The sequence below is a fragment of the Rissa tridactyla genome, chromosome 15 (assembly GCF_028500815.1).
Source record: "Rissa tridactyla isolate bRisTri1 chromosome 15, bRisTri1.patW.cur.20221130, whole genome shotgun sequence".
Taxonomy (NCBI): Eukaryota; Metazoa; Chordata; class Aves; order Charadriiformes; family Laridae; genus Rissa; species Rissa tridactyla.
In genome coordinates this window covers 269539-288687 of record NC_071480.1, presented here as the reverse complement: position 1 = coordinate 288687, position 19149 = coordinate 269539, and the positions used below count along the sequence as shown (strand labels likewise).

The following is a 19149-nucleotide window of genomic DNA, read 5'->3' as shown; positions in this document are numbered from 1 at the left end:
TATGCTTCTTGTGCTTTTTATTCTCTTTTTTCCTTTTCTTTTTCTTGCTGTCTTGACTCTCTCCTGAGCTGGCACTGCCGCTGTGGCTTTGAGTCCAACTCTCAGAAGGGCTTTGACTGTGGCTGCGGCTAACGCTAGGACCGCTTTGACTTTGGCTTTGGCTTGCATCAGGCTGGTCAACTGCAGGAGGTTGCCGCTGTATCCTCTTTTGCCTTAGCAACAGCCTTGTCTTTTGGTTCTTTAGGATTTTTTTCTGCAGCGTCCTCATCTTTTGCAGACACAGTACTTCAACAGACGTCTTCAGCAGGGGCTGTTACGTCATTATTATACAGCTCCGTGGTCTTAATGACAAAACACAGTAATGTTCCTTATCAAAAATTTTATCTACTTTTCTTTTTCTTTTTTCAGGTTTTGCATCAGAAGGTTTGCTTTTTTCAGCAGGTTTTTTGACTTATGCTCTTTGCTGGAGGGCTTGTCCGACTTGGTTTCTTTTGGATGGTCTTTCTTGGCCTTTTCCTCCTTGGCTGGCCTGGTTTCTGGGTGATCTTTTGTCACTTTTGGGTGAACTTTCCATGGGGTAACAAGAGCCTTCTCATTGTCTTTGGCAACTCCTCCTTCACTTTTTTCACAGGAGGTTCCTGTGAAATACTGAGAGATTCTTCACGATCGGTGTCCACCTTCCCTTGGGAACCTTTAGCTTTTTTGTCTTTCTTGGGAGGCACCGCCACTTCTACTTTCATCTTCGCCTTGTCCTTCTCTTCTTTCTCCTTTTCAGACACCAATTGGAAAGCAATAGAATCTGCTTCCATAGGCTCATCTCGCACAGGGGTGGCATCATCTCTGCTTGGGAGCGTGAACAGAGAGTCTGTTTTAATGTCTTCTGCTGTTACTGGCTCTCTGTGTTTTCTTGCACCTTCTAAAAACTCAGCATTGGGAAATCCTTTATTCTCATCCCCTTTTCTTCTCTTCCGGTGTTTTTTACATTCATTTCCTTTGCCATCTTCCAGTGGATATTCCATGTCCTTCTCATTTGGTTTTGGTGGATCTTTCATGCCATGGCGCTCTCTTCCAGAAGGTTTTTCAGGGTCATTTCCATCTCTATTACGACTTCTGTGGCTTTGCCCACCAGGATAGTCTTCCCTGCGTCCCCGAGCGTATGGCAAATTCTCTCGTCCAGTCCCAGGTGGACCAAACCTATCTGGAGAAGTGTTCTCTCTATTTACTGGTGGTCGAGGTTGAGCGCCAACAGCAAAGCCCTTGTAAAACTTTTCGTACCATTCTCTATAGTTCCTTTCCCATTCTCTGGGTCTCTCCTTTTCAAATGGATCTCTGAGGTCAACAGATCTGCCATGGTAAGCTTTCATATTATACGGGGGAACTTCTCTGTATCTGTTAAAGTACTGCTTTTCTCCATCCCCTTGAGGTATAGTCCATTTAGTGGGAGACCGGCCTCTAAACGCTGGAGACCTTGACGGTGGATGGTGTCTTCTGTATGGGGGTGACCGTGACTTTGAATGGCGATCACCGTGTGACCTTGACCTAGAGCGATAGTTACGACTCTTCTCTTTGCCTCTTCTTGGATAGGGTGGTGATCGCGAGAAGGAACGAGAACAGGAACGACTAAATGATCGAGAGTTGGAGCAAGGGCGGGAAGAACCTGATCTTGACTTGGAGTGGGTATACGAACTCCTGGAGGAAAATGAAGCGCTAGAGGGAGACTTAGACCTTAGGAAAAAAAACAACACAAAAACCGTAAATTAAGTTAATTCAAAACAGTCACTCTCCCGTTTTTTTTTTTCCTCCCAAAATTACTTGTTTGTGTTTTTTTTTCCCCCTCTCCATATGCTTATGTCAAAGCTGCGTTCAGCTGCTGACATAACGCTACTGCCGATTGAAGACTCTGATAACATGTAAAACTTTCTGCTTACAAGAGAGAACACCTGCTGCTTTGATAGCGCAAAAGCATAGAGGAAGGGTAAGTTTATATCCACCATTTCTGTCACATGAACTACCACAGCTATGGATTGATTGAAGGTGGCGTATACTGGCTTCTGCTGGTGCGTGAACGCACACGTGTTTCACTACTCAGCCACGACACGCAGTGCAAATCCTTTTTGGTGCAGTAAGATGCAAAAAGAGCAAGTCTTAATGGCTACAGTGCACTATCAAGAAGACAGTAAAGCTCAATTTTAAAATGCTTGCTTAGTCGATTTAACTTCACTACTTATTTGGCAATTTGTACAAGATGCAAAATACGGATTGTATGGCAATCCTACATACAGGGCACTTATAGCCAGATGTCCTAGCAAAATTTTGCACATAATAGCTCTAACCAAGGATAGTGACGGCTTCTGAACTCAGCCTCTAGGTCTATGACCCATTGCCATTACTCTAGGAAAGATACCGGCAGCGTTACTAATAGAGCTGTTCAGACTCCTGCCCACGTGATTTTTGGGGATAGAAGATGTCAGCTACCCTGATCTTTTTCTTCACAAGGTTTGCTTTTATTATTTTTTAAAGAACCATTTCACATTATTCCACGTGTGTTCATTAGCATCATTCCTCCCCTCAAAGTCCTTCACCCATTCAAGGTTTCCTTACACGCAAGTCGTATCTTTCAATTCCTAAGAAAAGTTTAACAGTGTCAACAAAATACTAGCCAAAGCCACCAGTTTCCAGTGGTGGAGGATACAAGGGAGGTGGAGGCACAGGCACAAAGACTGGTGTTGATGCTGGTAGTGTTGGGGCTTGAATCCTCCTTTGGGTGCATTCACAGTGTGGGTGTCCTCGATTTGAACTTCTAAAGAAACCCCAAGATGCGTGTCACCATTTGTAATACTCTGCCCTGATTTTAAAGCGCTAAGAGAACGAAGTGGGAGCATGGTGGCAAGCACTTCTTGTTCTCAACTTAAGCATTTTTCTCCCTGCTTTCTGTTCATTTGAGACTACAGTCATTTCTTGATCTTCATACTTGCCCTCCACATCCTCACTCCCGGCAGGTCCCTCAGTCTTCTCTCCTGATACTCAGCTTTGCGACTGTGCGTGGAGGCTGCCCGTGCTTAAAAGAGACTCCCATCTCCCATGTGCTGAGTGTCCACCGCTCCTCTGCCACTCCTTGATACACGTAATACTTCCCATGTTGTTGATGACGTATTTGGCCTGTTCTTGTCCCTGAATTATTATTTTCTTGCTTACTGAATTAAGATTTCAGACAGTCTGGGGGATGGATCCTGGTTTCTGTTATTTATTTATCCTAAGATTTTATAAACACGATGCACCCTTACAATCTACCTAGAACAAATTTATACCAAAAGGAAGGACTAGCTTGACACTGTGATAATAGATAAGACGGGCTCCTCTCTCTCCATCTGAGAGAAAGCAGCTTGGCTATTGGACATGACTACATTGAAGAAATTCAAAATTGTCAGAAAATAACAGCACTGACTTTTCCAATCATGTGCTCAATCAGTATCAACTAAGTTGTCAAAAAAAAACCCAGAATGTTGGAGTCTGGTTTCTATTGGGAAATCAATTTTTTCAGCTCCGTTCAGCCAGCAATCAAAAGGGTGGCTTTCCATCCGATCCTTTGATTCTATTTCATTTTTATATGGAACTATAGCATCCTAAAAAACTGTTCATTTTTCAGAGTCCTCTTTTCAATCATGCACCGGGTTTTTATGTTAAATAATCTCACCGCAAGCACTGACTCCCTCTGTCAAAGCCAATTCAAATTAAGTCATTTAAAAATTAATTACCACTTGTATTCTCCACAGCTATCTGTGCATACTTTCTTCATTGTAAATCAGCTGTTGTATAAGTTAGGTGTTATGGCCTCGTTACAAGCAGTAATATATTGAATTGCTGTGGAATACTTACAGTTCCCAGCCTGGTCTGCCACCTGCTGAGCGAGGTGTCCTGGCTCTCGTTGGATGACCTTTTGGAGTCGGGAGAGGAAAAAGAGAAAAATCCCATTCAGTGTATCTGAAGGTAATTTTTTAAAGAAATTCTGAAGTTATAGTCACGTACCAGTCGTGGGCACTGATTGTCCTTGGGGGCCCGGAAGACTCGGTAATGCTGGTTGTCTTCGTACAGGAACCTGACAGGCCTTGTGAGTAAATGCAAACGGTTGGAAAATAAGCTCCACTAAATGCAAGAATCACTGCATATGTTGAAATACAACTTACCTTCTCTTTCAACAAACTGCTGACTGACAGTGAGGGAGATGCAGAAGGTTCAGCAGCAGTCACCAGAGCAGCAGGAGGTATAACGCTAGCGGCATTGCTACAAAAAAACCCCAAATTTTTATTGTTCAAGCAGTCTTTTGAAGTGCTACTTGAAACGGAAAGTCCAAGATGAGAAAAGGCTGACTACTGTAAATGGACAAAAAAATTTACAAAATAATCTTCATGAGGTTTACAGAAGTCAACTTGGCCAATTCCAAATGAAGCGCTGTCGAGAAGTCCATGTGGACTGCTGGCAGTTAAAGAGAAAGCTCACTGGAAACATATTTTATTAAGGTAGCTGCACATGAAAGGATTAGAGTACGTTTAACCCCCAGAGAGAGCCTCAGTTGTGGAAGACGGAAGCACTGCAATTCTATTAGGAAACGTTTCTGTGCTACTTCAGGGGCTGCCTTAGAGGTTCTTTTGGATTGCAGTCCTTTGTATTCAGCGGTACGGCTGAGCCTGACACTCTTCTGGACAGAGTGGCTGTTTGCATCCAAGGCACAAAGTGGACAGAGTGGCTGTTTGCATCCAAGGCACAAAGTCAAAGGATGTAAGCCCTAAACAATAGAACAGGTTTTTCACGTATTTTCCTATGACTTCATGGGTTGCACACTTAGACGATCATGTTTGTAAATACTTCACATTTACAGTGGTTCAGTGTTTATTATCCAATCTGTATGTGTTGCTGACTGCGCTGTGTGTTACTGAGGATGGCTCTGACTTATCATAAGATTGATCGTAGAAATACTGCAGAAAGAAGTAATGTGAAAACACTTGGCCTATTTTACCCACAATTGTGCTTTTACACTTTCCATGAAAATATTATTTCCTCAGTACTAAAGAGAAATTAACGCACTCAAGAAGGTTTGCCATAACAAAACGGTTTCTTTAGGAATTGCTAGCCACTTCAAATGAAAGGGCTCCTGGGGAAAAAGCGCTCCTCTCTCCGGGTAAGCCTGTACGGAATGACTGATAAGGGAACCAAACAAGCAATACTTGTGAGAACATTCTTGCAGGAGGCACACTTCCAACTTATCAAAGTGTCCTCATTCAAAGCGAGGACTTTCACAAAACAGAACTTCCGCAGTTATCTGGAACTGCCTCTAATGAGACATAAATCACTGGTGGAGAAGCTCAAGAAGAATAATAATGTGACTTTGGCATCTTGGTGTCTTTTATATTCATGTTGATCTACAGATTTACTTACTGAAAAGGTCCAGGAGGTGCAACAGTCATGAGTGGTGGTGGAGGTGGTGGCGGCTGCTGCTGCTGCTGCTGAATGGTCTGGTGGAGCCCTTTTGTGTAGCCAGTTCCATTGCTGAAGTTGTTCACAGCCTAGAGGCAGAAGAACATTTACCACAAGGTAACATGAAACTTCAGTAGATACATGAACAAAAGCCTCCACAGGGTAAAATTACTTGTGTAATCCCGTAAATGCTATCAATCCTAAAACGAATCAACATACAAATACACGAACACATCGCCTTAAACACTGGTAGTAACAACTGGTAACTCAGAGTACCTGTGTTTAAAATACTTCAGTGTTAACACCGAATTTGAAAGTAAGGCAATCATGTTAAACAAAAGCGCGACCTGAATTTGCCCCATTGTCTCCAAAGAGTTGTCAGCTTCTCTAACAACAGATAATGAATTTGAAAAGTAAATATAGCCTGTTTAATTTAGCGGGTTTTGAGGAGATGTAAATTAATATTTTCTTCCCTTTTGGCTTTTTACAAATAGACTTTTCTTACAGTTTACATAAAAGTCATCCTGTTACCTTGCGTAGGAACTCGTTGGCAATTAAAGCATCAGGGGAAACGTCTGTCTGATGACACGTTGGGCATGTGTGTTCCTCAGATTCCAGCAATGCTGTTCTAATGCCTGTGCGTAATTAGAATCATCAAAGTAGGTTTAGCCAATGTAAGGAAATTCTGGGGGCTCCAATCAATCATAAAAAGACATATATGATTAATGGGGGAATATGGTCTCGAACTGAGAGCACGAAGCTATGAATGTTCAATAGTGTAACACACTTCTAGGATGCAGCAAATAACTGTGCAGTTTTGGTATTTTACTAATGTAGCGTTTGAAGACGGCTGCGTCTGGATGTTTCGACTATTCTTTTTTCCACTCTCTAGTACAGTGAGAAGTCACCACCCTGCAGGTTAATGAATAAAACACAGCTCAAAAGAACATCAGTAGCCTCGAGTTCTGAAGGTTTTAACCAGCTCTCCCGTGGAGAAGAATGTGGATTAAATGCCTAACTATCGGTTTGTGGCAGACCACAGTACGGTTGGCTGTACTGAGCCAACCAGAGTTGGCCATAACGATTTTGTGTGAGAGAAGGGGCTGTGAAAAAACCTAAATGTATTCAATATCTAATACTGTAATCACCTGCGCAGCTATGCACTCTCCTCATGCTTGTCCTTCTGCATGTAAAGAGGATTTAACTAGATACGTAAAAAAGGAAAAAAGCTTTCTGTCTTTTTTTTTTTTCCTTTATACGAGAAGAGTCCTTTCCTATTCAGCAGATGCTTAAGTATAGAATAGAACTGGTAACAAAGAAATTTTGTCATCTCCTGTTTCTGCTTTCAGAAAATCAGATGTGGTGTTTGGAGTGAACAAACAGGGCAGTAACACTTACATTCGTCACAATAACTGTTTCCGCAGCAGGGAATAACGGTTGCATCAGTCATTATCTCTTTACAAATGAGACATAACAACTCATCAGGAATAGGGTCTTCTGAGGAGGAGGAGGAGGAGGAGGAGGACGGCTCCGCTGGTAAGAAGGGAGGCTTCTCCTTCTTTCCTCTAGCATAAGCTTCCCTGGAGGGCGGGGTGGGGAAGGAAAAAGAAAAAAGTTAACGATGGGTACAGGAAAGCTTTTCCAAGCTCTGGAGTTCCAGGGGCATGAACAGCAGGACCGCCCTATTTCAATATGAGAAATTATCACAGATTTTGAGCTTAACATACAATGACAATGCTTCCTCCCTCGTGGTTACAGATGCCGGCCAACTTGGCTGCATTGCCACTCAGACATTTACGCATGGTTTCTCTCCTTCACCTTTTGGTCAGTCCAATTAGTTCCATACTTACGCATTATTAATTGGTATTGCATATGTTCCGCTGTTTGTGAGCATAGCACCCTTGGTATTGGGATCTTTCACCTCCGTCATGAAAGAGCTTGGAATTCCCGTGCTCTTCTTAATTCTGGGAACAGGCTTAAAATTTTTGTCCTGTTCAGAAAAGAAATGCAGACATAGCTCATCTTAAGACCCACACTTAAAATGACACTTTGATGATTAATTTAAGCAGCAAAAGCCCTTAGTCCTCTCCTTTTACCTAGCCTAAGGGTTACTCAACTAAAATACTTATTTTGCTACGGGAATATAGCCAGGATGTTTCAAAGACTTGAGCAGCATTTTGAACTCCGTGGACATTCTTTTGCTTAACTTCAGCTTCCGCAAGGATTACGTATTGCTTAGCTCACCATCCACCCGGAGAAGAGGCACAAACCCGCTCCTCCTCCACAGCGCAATTCAGAGGGAGAGCCCAATTCAGGGCTCTGAACCAGTCACTGGAGAAACTTAAGTTCACCGTCAATACGTACGAAGGTTGCATATGCATTCGGTGACTAACATTACACGGCATGAATACTCAACCAGAGACTCGTGTAATTAAAACACGCAAATATTCAGTTGGTGGGGTCAAGAGAAACACCTTCCTTTTATGTGGAATTCTAAAAACTGAGAACTGACATTAAAAAACGTTAAAACCAGGAAGATTTTCGATAGTATTGAAATATATAAAAATACGCATGACAGCTCACAGAGAAAGATCTATGGACGTATTGAATATCTACGACCAAGAAAAAAGAACATTTTACGTTTTAAATTCCAGGTTTCCCTTGAATTTTGAAGGGTTTTGCAACATTGCCCTATAACCCCTGTATTTCACCCCAAGAGAAAGAATTCCTAATCTGAGTGTTCATGTATTTGTTACGTAACTGCCACGTGAAAAATGAAAAGCGAAGTCACAGCAGAAGTCCCCCGCAGTCTTACCCCACTCGTTGGGCAGTTCTTTATGTAGTGGCCAGGTTTTCCGCAACGAAAGCGTATATAGGATGGTGGAGGTGTATCCCAGGGTTTGGTCACGTAACTAAAAGTTTTTTGAGAAAAGAAGAAAAAGGTATGCATGTGTCTCTCTTCTTCAAACAAATATCTCCACAATTTTTCCAGAATCTTCAAAGAACAGATTTGACGTTATCGACACTTACTTGATTGGATCGTATTCACGGCAAGACTGTATCATCATAGCTTTTATTTTGTCTTCTTCGGAAGCATTGGCTTCAGCCAGATTGTCGGTCTGTTTAACAGGTAAGCATTTGACACACGCGTTAGAAACACATTTGCGCCCACACAGCCAGAGACGACACCACTCACCCCATCCTGTAAAGAGCAGCACAATGCTAGCTGGGGCTGCATGAGAACAGCTGCTTATAGAAAATACTGTTGTCCTGAAGATGTTCTGGGGAGTCCTTACGCCACCACATGACGTTGATGTGCCCGTTAACCTCCTGGAAAAGAGCATTCTTGGGCACTCAAAACCTTGGATTCTGTTTGCACCTCACATAAAGACTTGTGTAACCACTCCAGTTTTCTTCCAAGCGGACTGAAGCCATGTGTAGAAAAAATTATGCTATGCAGTACTCTTCAACTGATTTTTAAGCTCCAGACTATTGGAAGGAGGAGATATCCACTGTACGTTTAATGAAGAAAGATGTATGCAATAATCGCTATTTACACTTTGCAGCATTAAAAGGACACTCAACTCAAGAGTCGGGGAAGCTGTTTCTGCTCGCTGAAATTCAGCTCCAGACACAGAAGCGTTAAAAGGAATCAAGCTTTTTATAATCCCTCAGCAAGACAAAAGACTCTTTGCAGTAGAAGTTTGACCATCATGTGCTCTTGGCAGTCCAAACCGCGTGTTCTCCCCCTACTAACTTCTTCATATTAAGTGATTTAACTACAGTAAGCAAAACCTGCAGGTCTTTTCCAGTTGACTGTGTCCTTTTAACATACAAATTGTAATATAAGCCTTGTGCAGCACTAGATCTTCAAATTACTGAAGCCCGCTGGATTTATTTAAGCAGCATTTCTTAAAACGTTTTTATTAGACACAAGTGCAGTTACAAGCAGGGTCTAAGGGAGTAACTGTCAATGATTTGGACCTTCAGGTACCCATCCTTCAGATCAGCCACTCATGGGTTTGCTTTTATATGCATTCATTGACAAAAGCAACAAACTAGTTTCTACATTTTATTAATTGGTTGTTTCTTAGATGTAGTTTTTTCTCAACAGTAACATAATGCAGATGGACATCTCTGAAGTCATTTCCATTAACATTTACAGAAAACTTTACAGATGCTTGACTCACGTGTTGGAACCCAAACGGTTTACAAAGCACGTCCAAAACCCACAAAACATTACTAGGAATAGACCAAAATTGAAATACAGCATTTAATACATCGTAATAACAAACCAGAAGACTGATAACACATTGCCTCCATGCTAAGCCAGTCTGCACTAAAGAGGTTAGAGAAAGTAACAGGTTTGAGCTGCCGTATTTTTCTGAAATACTTAAATTGTCTCAAAAGCTTAAACATGTGCCCCACTTGGACAGTTTTTCACAGTTTAAAGTAAAACTTCACGTGAGGTTACAGATTTCACAAGGTGCAATCGCTAGAGCTTTCCCAGACAAAGTTACGCATTGTTGAGCAAAAAATGCAAACAGTTCCAGAGCAAAACACAGTATTACAACGGTTTCAGGAGGTCACAGCTGCTAATATGCCACACATACACATTGGTATATTCCGATAAACGATGAGGTATGTTTTCAGAATTTACACAGTCGGTGTGCAAACAAATTAGTCTGTGTTGTTCACAAGACAAATTTTGTGTTGTGAATTTATGAAGTTGTGCAACTCTCAAAGAATGGATCTGTAACTGTAATGACTGGCAATTGAGAAATAGCCGTGCAAGTGTCCGTGTTACAGTATTTTGGCTGTGGCAAAGCCCCCTGAAATGTCCATAACTTGCAGCCAGTTCCATTCTTCTGTAAAAAATGTTTTAGTTTCCAACGCAAAATTAATGAGACGTGTGAAAAATGGTAAACAGCGTCTGAAGGGCTTCTTTTTTGTGTCTTGAAGATGAGTAATCCTGCAACGTTATGTTGAGGCTGATAAGGTACTCCCCTTCTCTCTGCCCAAACTGGGAACTGCTCTTTACAGGATAGTATTGAAACACACATGCATTTTAAAGTTAAAATAAATACTTTAAATTATTAAAAATTAAATTTAAGTTTTGTTCACATTACAACAGCTATCCAGCTATAGACCACAGCATAAGATTTAAAAATATAAAGCAAACACTTTTTTTTGAGGGGGTAAGTATTTGACAAGATTTTTTTTTTATATATATATATATATATATATTTACCTTCACAAGCTGGGCCAGAGAAAGAGGTGCAGGAGAGTCATCAATCTGTTCACAAAAAATGAGACACATATTCAAGTTCCACAATCAAAACACAGCGATAGTCAACCTCTACTCTAGGCTGAGAGCAGCACTATATCCTCTGAGCGACACTGAAAGAGGCGTTTCAAACCCGGTGTAATTTGTCTTTGGACAAAACAAAGTCCAAAACTATGAGGGCTTAGGAGTGCCCGTGTGGTTAATGAGAAGAAACTAAATGAATCAAACCCGCTTGAGATCAGCTGCTTGCTCCCGAATATCTCAGAGAGGGACCCTTGTCAAATGCTCACAACTGCTTAAAAGTTGAAGAGGTAAGGCGGCTGTCAATTTTCATCTGAAAAGGTTTTTAAAAAAATATTTATTTGAGAAGGACTCATCACTGCGGGAAACTTACCTTCAGTGTAGTTTGTAAACTAATGGTTAATTTCACATCATTGATAAAAGCACGTGATTACGCTTCTAGGAACAGAGTACAGCTGCCTGTCAGAATAAAGCACCGGCACATCGGCCCTGGAACAGGAACTCTGCCCCTCCGCTCAAGAAGGTTAAAAATGCCACGCTTGCCATACCCCACCAAGCCCAAACAAAAACAGCAATCCAAACCATCAGCCAATAAAAAAGAATAAGCTGCTCAAATTACTGAAATGAAGGTGTTCACCACGACAGAGATCCTTGCAGTCACTGGCACAGCCACACTAAAAGGATCCCCTTCCTCGCTTTGGCTGTAGTAACAGCAGGAGGCAGCACACATTTGCAAGCGGGCAATGACAGCTAACGTAAGAGCAAGGCGATGAAGAAATAGCCAAAGAATAAGCTTTTGTGCATCCTTTTTCAAAAAGTCTTAACTAATTTTACGTTTCCTGCTCTACGGTACAACAATAATTGGCAAACTTCCCAGTGATTTATTCCTACCACACTAAGATCCAGGTTCTGCTTTGAAATACATACAGAAACCTGTGTATTTCAAACAAAACAAAAGAAAATCCCCACACTTTTGACCAAGACCTGAGGTAGATTTCAGACTAAAGCTAATTGTGTCTCCAACACTAGAAGCACCTGAGGCTGCGCTGATTTACAGTGAGAGAGAGGACATGTAAAGAGCAATGCAAGGCTTCTGCCCTCCCTCCTTTTGTTTTTTGGTGGCTTTTTTGAGACACCTCTGTTGGCTGGTGGTAAGATGCTACTTAGAAATATAACGCAGACATGGCAGGGAACACACGAGGCTAAAAGAATGGTAACTTTATTTATGAGCATGTGACTTGTGTTTATACACATGCTAGCAAGCAACGAGAAAAATAATGCTTTTCAAGAAATAAAAACCCATCTGAATCAGATCAAATACTATAAATGTGGCTTACATAAATTTGACTGGGTCAGTTAAACTAACTCCAACCCAACTGATCAGATCCAGTGATCCAGGGTTAGTGTAATGCCTCACACCATTCTAGTGAAGAAATAAAGATGAAAAATTAAACGCTCCACACAGTAAGTTTTATACTACAAGGACTATTTTGAAACACACAGTTTCACACAGTATTCAAGCCAAGTGCCAAATCCAGACCTAGACCATTACAAGTCCAATACAAGTATTTCCCTGGGTTACTGATCTAGATTTTAGCAGCAGAATGACAGCGTTTTCAAACCTGAAGAAAAATGCTGCCCCTTTTCCCAATGTAAATTCAAAGTGGTGGTATACTAAAGAAAGGCTTAACCTTTGGGCAATGACAGCAGCATCCAACCCTGAGAACACCCAGATCCAAAACTGTACTGCAGGCAGAAGTTAAGAAAAGTGACAGGGATTTTACCCACAAATGCACCAGAGCGGCCAGGGGTGAGTGGCCCTGCTCCCTGCCCCACAGGGGGACCCCGGGCACAGACCCCAGCCCCCCACACGCAGACCCCGGCCCCGCGCCTGCCTGGGCACCCAGAAGCTCCTTCCTCTTTGCGGGCAGCCTTTGGGCTCAGTGCTGCTCCGCAGGCAGGGATCATCTCCCAGGGCTCCAGCCTGGAAAGGGGCAGCGGAGGCACCAGCTCAGGCTGCGGGCAGCACCCGCCTGCTCCCGGCGAGCATCCCTCCGGCACCAGCCCAGGGACCCTGGGGTCCCCGGGGGATGTGTCCCCCGGTGCAGGGAGGCCCGATCCCAGCAGGGCATGAGCAGCCCAGAAAGGCTTCTCCCAGCCCCTGGCCTTGCAGGGGTGGGGGGAGAGGGTGAGCCAAGCTCCCAGCCCCCCGAGCTCCCCAGAGCAGGGTGCCCACCCCACTCCATCCCCACGGTGCCTGCTCCAGCCTGCCCGGGCGGTGGGGGTGCCCACCTCCCTGGAGTGGGGCCCTACCTCTGGCAGCATAAGTGTCCCCTCCTTTAGGGCTTTCATGATAACTCCTTAATGTCAGCACACGCAGAGAGGTGTTGGGAGAAGGGAAGGGCTGGGTTTGTTGTTTGAGGCGTCAGGAGCAGGGGAAAAGGGCTGCGTGGAGAGCAGGGGAGCAGTGCTGTGTTGTGCCCGTCGCCAGGCACCCGCAGTTGCAGCTGGAACACAGGCCATGGCAACGGGAGCGCAGTGGGGACGGGGACAAGCCCCCTTAAAGCAGGGGTAGCTCAATACATACATACCCCCCAAAGTCAATAATCCCAACACATTAGACTTCCTTCCTGTCTTAAGCGCTTCTTCCTAACCATGCCGTCACTTAACAAGTGGGTTTGCCCAGAGCACTGCAGACTGTCTTTGGGACGCTGGGGCAAGTGCAGCACGTCCTTCCGAAGAAGTCTGGATGTACTGACATGCCAAGGAAAAACCCAGCCCGTCCTCATGTACAAGTGCTAGCCCAGGCTCCAGGCGGCACCTTCTGGGCCTTTGAGCCACCAACCCCTCACCATCCTCCATTCCTTACCGTCTCACCACACAACAGCTCTTGCGGGTTAGTAGATGAGCAGCCAGAACAGAAGCCCAAGGGCAAAACCCCAGAGGAAACGCAGCTACAATTCTGAAAAGCAATCAACAGGTCCCAGTGACACCAAGGGGGTCGCTGCAGTCTACGGGCAGGGCTGGAACTTGTACTTCTGGTGGCATTTGTTCCAAGGCAGCTCCTACAGAGCAGACAGCCCTGCTGGGACAGGAGATGCCCTCTGCGTTGCCTCTGAGGATGGTGGGACCCTTGGAGGTTTCCTTGAGGTACACATTGAGCTTTACCCACAAATGCACCGGGCTATAACCTTGTGCCAGAATTTGTACACTGGGGTTTAGATATTTTCATTTGGAGACAAACTGCTTCATCAGATAAAGTGGAAAGATAAATGCAGAACTTCAGAATACCACTTTCTGTAGCAAGGATATGTAAATTCACGTCAACCTGTTAAAGACACTGCGGTACTCAGAGGGGCCCAAACAGTATCACTTCAATTGTACAGTTTTTAGGAACAAATGCCCAAGTATTTAAGGACATGAAAAGGAATCAGAACTGTCCTCAAAACCTATGGGATATGTTGGGTTCGGTATTTGTTGAGCCCCTGAGTCACAAGTAAGAAACAGTACCAAGTTTAGCAATAATGGTTTCTCAGTCGTTTTTGAAAACATTTTCAAAAAGCATTAGGCAAAAAAGTACTTAAAAACAGAAGCTAAGTGATACAATGTGAAAATGAAAAAACACAAAGCTCTCTAAACAATTTTTATTGCAAGAAACAAAAACCCCACACCCCCATACAAGCATACATATTGGCTAGCTATAGACAGACAGATGTAGCACATCAGTGTGCAAACCTTGAACCGGCGTGATCTAAAAACCATCATATATCACCTGTTCAACACAAAGTCATACAGGAAATAGCCCAGCGTGTTCAATATGAAATACAATGCGTTACGAGGCACAAATACCAATATTCACATTCGAACTGCGCAAGCGATGGCATTACTCAGTCTTTACTATGCTGAATTAAATACACTGCAATTGCAATATATACAGTGTTTTACTGGAAAATATATGAAGTTAATGTTTGCAAAATTAACACAAGGCTATTTGTTTAGAATTTCCTTAGAATTTCTTGTTTAGAATTAAAGGTGTTGAAAAAAGGGTGAGATTGTGTTTTTACATACTGCTTTTGATGTTCCACTCACTGGCTCAGTTCCGCTTCTGGAAGAAATAAAGGTGATCAGAACTTAAAATAAAGCACTTGTACCAAACATAAAGCAGTGAAAACAGATTACAAAACCCGAACATCAAGACATTATGTTCTAAATAATCTAGTGAGTATGGGAATTCATTTGCATACATAAACTGTTCCCTCTTGGTACGCTCAGTGCAACTAATAAAACCCTCCAAAGTCACGTTTCTACTTGATCACAATTTATTTGGCCATACAATGGTTTCTTCATTTATTTACCCCAAAGAACATACTACAAGGCACGTAACGCATGTTTGAAGGCCTCTCCACCGTTACAGCACACTTTCATCATTCCCAAACATCAGCCCCTCTACCAGTGGTTTCTGCCATGTGTCCAGCTGAAGGAACAGAAAGCTCACCTGCCTGGTTAATTGTCAACCAATTAGCACAGCAGTGCTGGTCTGTCCTTATCCCCACGTACGGGTGTCTATTTGACCTTCGATGCCAACAGCATCTATCCTCTCATTTTGGGGCAGCATGACAATACCCGGGGAGGGTGCCATCCAGCCAGAAATGGAGGATGCATTGGCAAGGCAGCACTAAGCACACATATTTCAATACATAAGTTCACCCCCAAAGCAAGGCCATGTTTATAAGCACAAGGCTGCCGTGTCCAGAATTACGAGGGAGTGCCTGAAGGCATCTCCTCTGAGATGGAAACAAATTATGAGTTTACACTACAATGGCTATCTGTCGTTCCTATGAAAGCAATAAAAGCAAACGCATATAATACGGGATCTCTCCACAGAGAGGAAACAGGATCTACAATTTGGGTCTCAGAAGAGCCAACCCCAAGAACAAACCCAGTAGGATCCTCTTAAAAGTTACCATTGATGGAGTTGGAACCCCATCTCCCAGCAGGCCTAAAAATGTCAGCCTACTTCAGGACAGGTACAGTAACATCTGCCCCACGACGACAAACACTTACTGCAGCTTTAACGAGAGAGATAGAATCGGAATGCCTCTGTAAACTAATATCCACTTAAAAAGTTCACACGTGGAAACCCCTAACAAAGAAGTCAATGCTTTATGGACACTCACGCAGCAGATGTTTTGCCGGCAGCTTTAACTCCTCCAACAGGGATTCTTCTAACAATTACCAATGAGTTCTTAGCAATCAGGGCATTGTCATCTGTGTATTCTATAACAACATAAACACAGAAAAAAAATCAGCCAATTTGTAAGAATGCATATTAATTTGTAATTACATAGCACTCCAGAGGATCCTCTTACAGATATAAATGCAAAATTCTATGTGTAACAGCGCGCTGTTATCGTCTCAACATACTAACAGGACTTTTCAAGAAGCAGATACTTCTTCATTGAGTTGTGATTACATATGGAAACAAAGAAACACACTTTGTAAAAATGGTATTATGTAAATTACAGTAATACTTTGTGGGGTAATATATTTATGAGCATCAATTTTTCACCTAAAACTTTGCTTTCGGTTTCCCAACTGACATAACAGAATCTCCGTGTTTGGCCCATTTCAAAACATTTTTTCTCCTGGTGATAATAACTGGGCCTATCACAGTTTATTGCCATCTAACATTCTGGTTTTAAGGCTCTGCTTTACACAGACCCAGCCGCTACAGAAGTGACATCAGCCAGGCAGCCATTCAGCCTGCTGGCATTTGTCAGGATGGAAGTTCATTAGCAACCGAAGACAAATTCAGAGACCCTTCTGCAGCAAAGCCCTTAAAGCAAATTAAACCTTTTTCAAAAGCTCTTCACAATTTTATTCAACACTACGAGGAAAATCCAGGACTTCTGAAATGCATCTCTACCTACTCTGCGAGGCCCCCAGCACAAGTCACAGCTCCCGGTGGCGGCCGAATCTCATCATGGCTTCCCGCCCCGTTTCATCCCCGCCCCGCATCCCTGCCGGTGCCCCCCACGCCCATGACACGGACCCCGGGTGGACTCAGGCCATGTGGGGCGACCTGCGGAGAGCCCCGCATGGCTCCCGCAGGCCGCCCCCACCACGGGGGGTCCCCGAGGCCCCGTGCTGCGCCCCACGCACCTGCTCCGGTCTGGGCGTTGCTGATCTGCAAGTCGCTGGTGGCCCCCTTCAGCTTCTCGTGGGCCATGATCTGGCGCTTGAGGTCCTGCAGGCAGATGTTCACGCCGCTGAAGATGACCCTGTCGTACGCCAGCTTGGAGGCAAACTTGTAGTGGACGCACGACATGTTTGTGGCCAGGTGGTCCAGGGGCCACGGCGTCCACAGCAGTGCAAAGTGTGGCGGCCTCTGTGCTGGGTTGGGCTCACGGCAGCGCAGGGAAGGGCCCGCCGAGGGGCCGGGGAAAGCAGTGCTGGCTGAGCCCTGCTCCCTCTCTCGCACACAGTGTTGCCAGGCCTGGCCAGTCACTATGGCCACTGGGCAATGGCCCACTGCCCCCCTGCCATGCCTCAGGGGACCCAGCGCATCGTGACAAAAGGGCTGTCACTGCCCCTGGCTGCTGGTGTACCTGCTGTCCCCCGGCCTGTCACCGGCCACTGTCCTGTCGCCCCCCTAAGTCTGCGGGGTCCCTCCTGTCACCCCCAGGCTGTCAGCCCCAGGCTGTCACCCCCGCCGTCCCCTCCTCCCGGCAGCCAGACGAGGCAAGACAGCCTGGGGAGACACAGCCGGCTCTGCCGTGTGGTGCCCGGCTGCCCGCACCGCAGGGCCAGCGAAGGCAGGGGACATCTCGGGGGTCTGAGTGTGCCCTGGGGCAGCTACCGAAAGGTCAGACAAAGGGGCCAATGACCACCCGGTTTATGGCCACAAGCCAATGTACTTCCCAACTCTGGCACACCCACAGCAGCGTGAACTCTGTCTGTAGAGGAGGGCTAAGAAGTCAGGAATGAACCATCAGCGTTAGGAGCTGCCCCAGGACAACCTTTCTTGTGTTCTCAACCATCAGAGCTGCTGCTGCAACAGCCCTAGCGCAGGAAATCATGCCTTGAATTACGAGGTCGAGTTCTGTTGAATAATATGCTATGGCTTGCAGAACGCATCTGGGCCAACTGGCTATTCCTTTCTGTTCATATTAATATAAAAGGCTTGTTGTGGTCTGGCAGGGCTGAGGAGGGAGCTTCCACGACTGCTTGGTTTAGATCTTTAAATGCCTTTTGGGTTTCCGGAGTCGGGAAACCCTTTTGATTTCAGTGCCGTCCTCTGTATAAAAGGCATCATTAATTTTGCTCTTGGTGCCAGTTTTCCTGTTAATAGTCATTTGGAAGCCCAGGTTTCAATATGGTAGCCTTGCTCATAAGCCTGTGGTGGATTATACCTATTCATTCCACAACTCGCCCATTGCCACAGTCCAAACTACAGCAGCAGAGGAAAAAAAGCCCCACTGTTGGATATGCACTAAAAGCCCATCCTCTGCCAGAAATACCCTCCTGGGAATCTGTCCCAGTGAATTCTCATCCGTACAGGGACGGGCATCTGTGTTACGAATTTTCACTGAGGAAAGGAAGGACACCAGCCTTCCACCAAGACGGGTTTGTCACTAGTCTAAAGGAGATCCCTGGCTATGCCTGGAGAGCAAACCTGTGGACAAGCTCACACACTCTCCAGGGGCTGGGGACTGGCAATGCCAATAGAGCTCTTAGGGCCATACCGATGAAAAGAGGAGTCTTATATCTGGAACCTTCCATAGATTTGTTCCTATGCCTAAAGGCAATCGGTTTTCCTCCACAGACAGGCTGGTCAGTCTCACCTCGGTGCCCAGCAGGATCATGGAGCAGATCTTCCTGGAAACTCTGCTAAGGCACATGGAAAATAGGGAGTGCAACAATAGGACACAGGGCAACGGTTTCAAATGGAAAGAGGGTAGATTTAGATTGGATATCAGGAAGAAATTGTTTACTGTAAGGGTGGTGAGGCACTTGAAGAGGTTGCCCAGGGAAGTTGTCGATGCCCCAACCCTGGAAGTGTTCAAGGCCAGGCTGGGAGAGGCTTTGAGCAGCCTGGTCTAGTGGGTGGTGTCCCTGCCCAGGGCAGGGCGTTGGAACTAGATGATCTTTAGGGTCCCTTCCAACCCGAAACATTCTGTGATTCTGTGATTCTGTGATCAGTGACAGCCAACATGGCTTCATTAAGGGCACATGATGCCTGACAAATTTGGTGGCCTTCTACAATGGGGTTACAGTGTTGGTGCATAAGGGAAGAGCAGCTGACATCATCTGACTGGACTCAGGCAAGGTATCTGACACTGTCCCACACGACATCCTTGTCTCTAAAT

General features: G+C 44.7%; 1 protein-coding gene across 1 annotated transcript; it reads right to left on the bottom strand.

Moving 5' to 3' along the window:
- Window positions 1-313: 313 nt before the first annotated feature.
- LOC128918071 (E3 ubiquitin-protein ligase RBBP6-like) lies at window positions 314-17108 on the bottom strand. Its single transcript, XM_054221949.1, is given in 13 exon segments — window positions 314-450; window positions 453-596; window positions 599-1725; window positions 5434-5561; window positions 6004-6107; window positions 6871-7052; window positions 7323-7462; window positions 8288-8384; window positions 8503-8591; window positions 10724-10768; window positions 14849-14885; window positions 15958-16057; window positions 16943-17108. Coding segments are annotated over 13 exon segments (2496 nt in total).
- Window positions 17109-19149: the final 2041 nt, after the last annotated feature.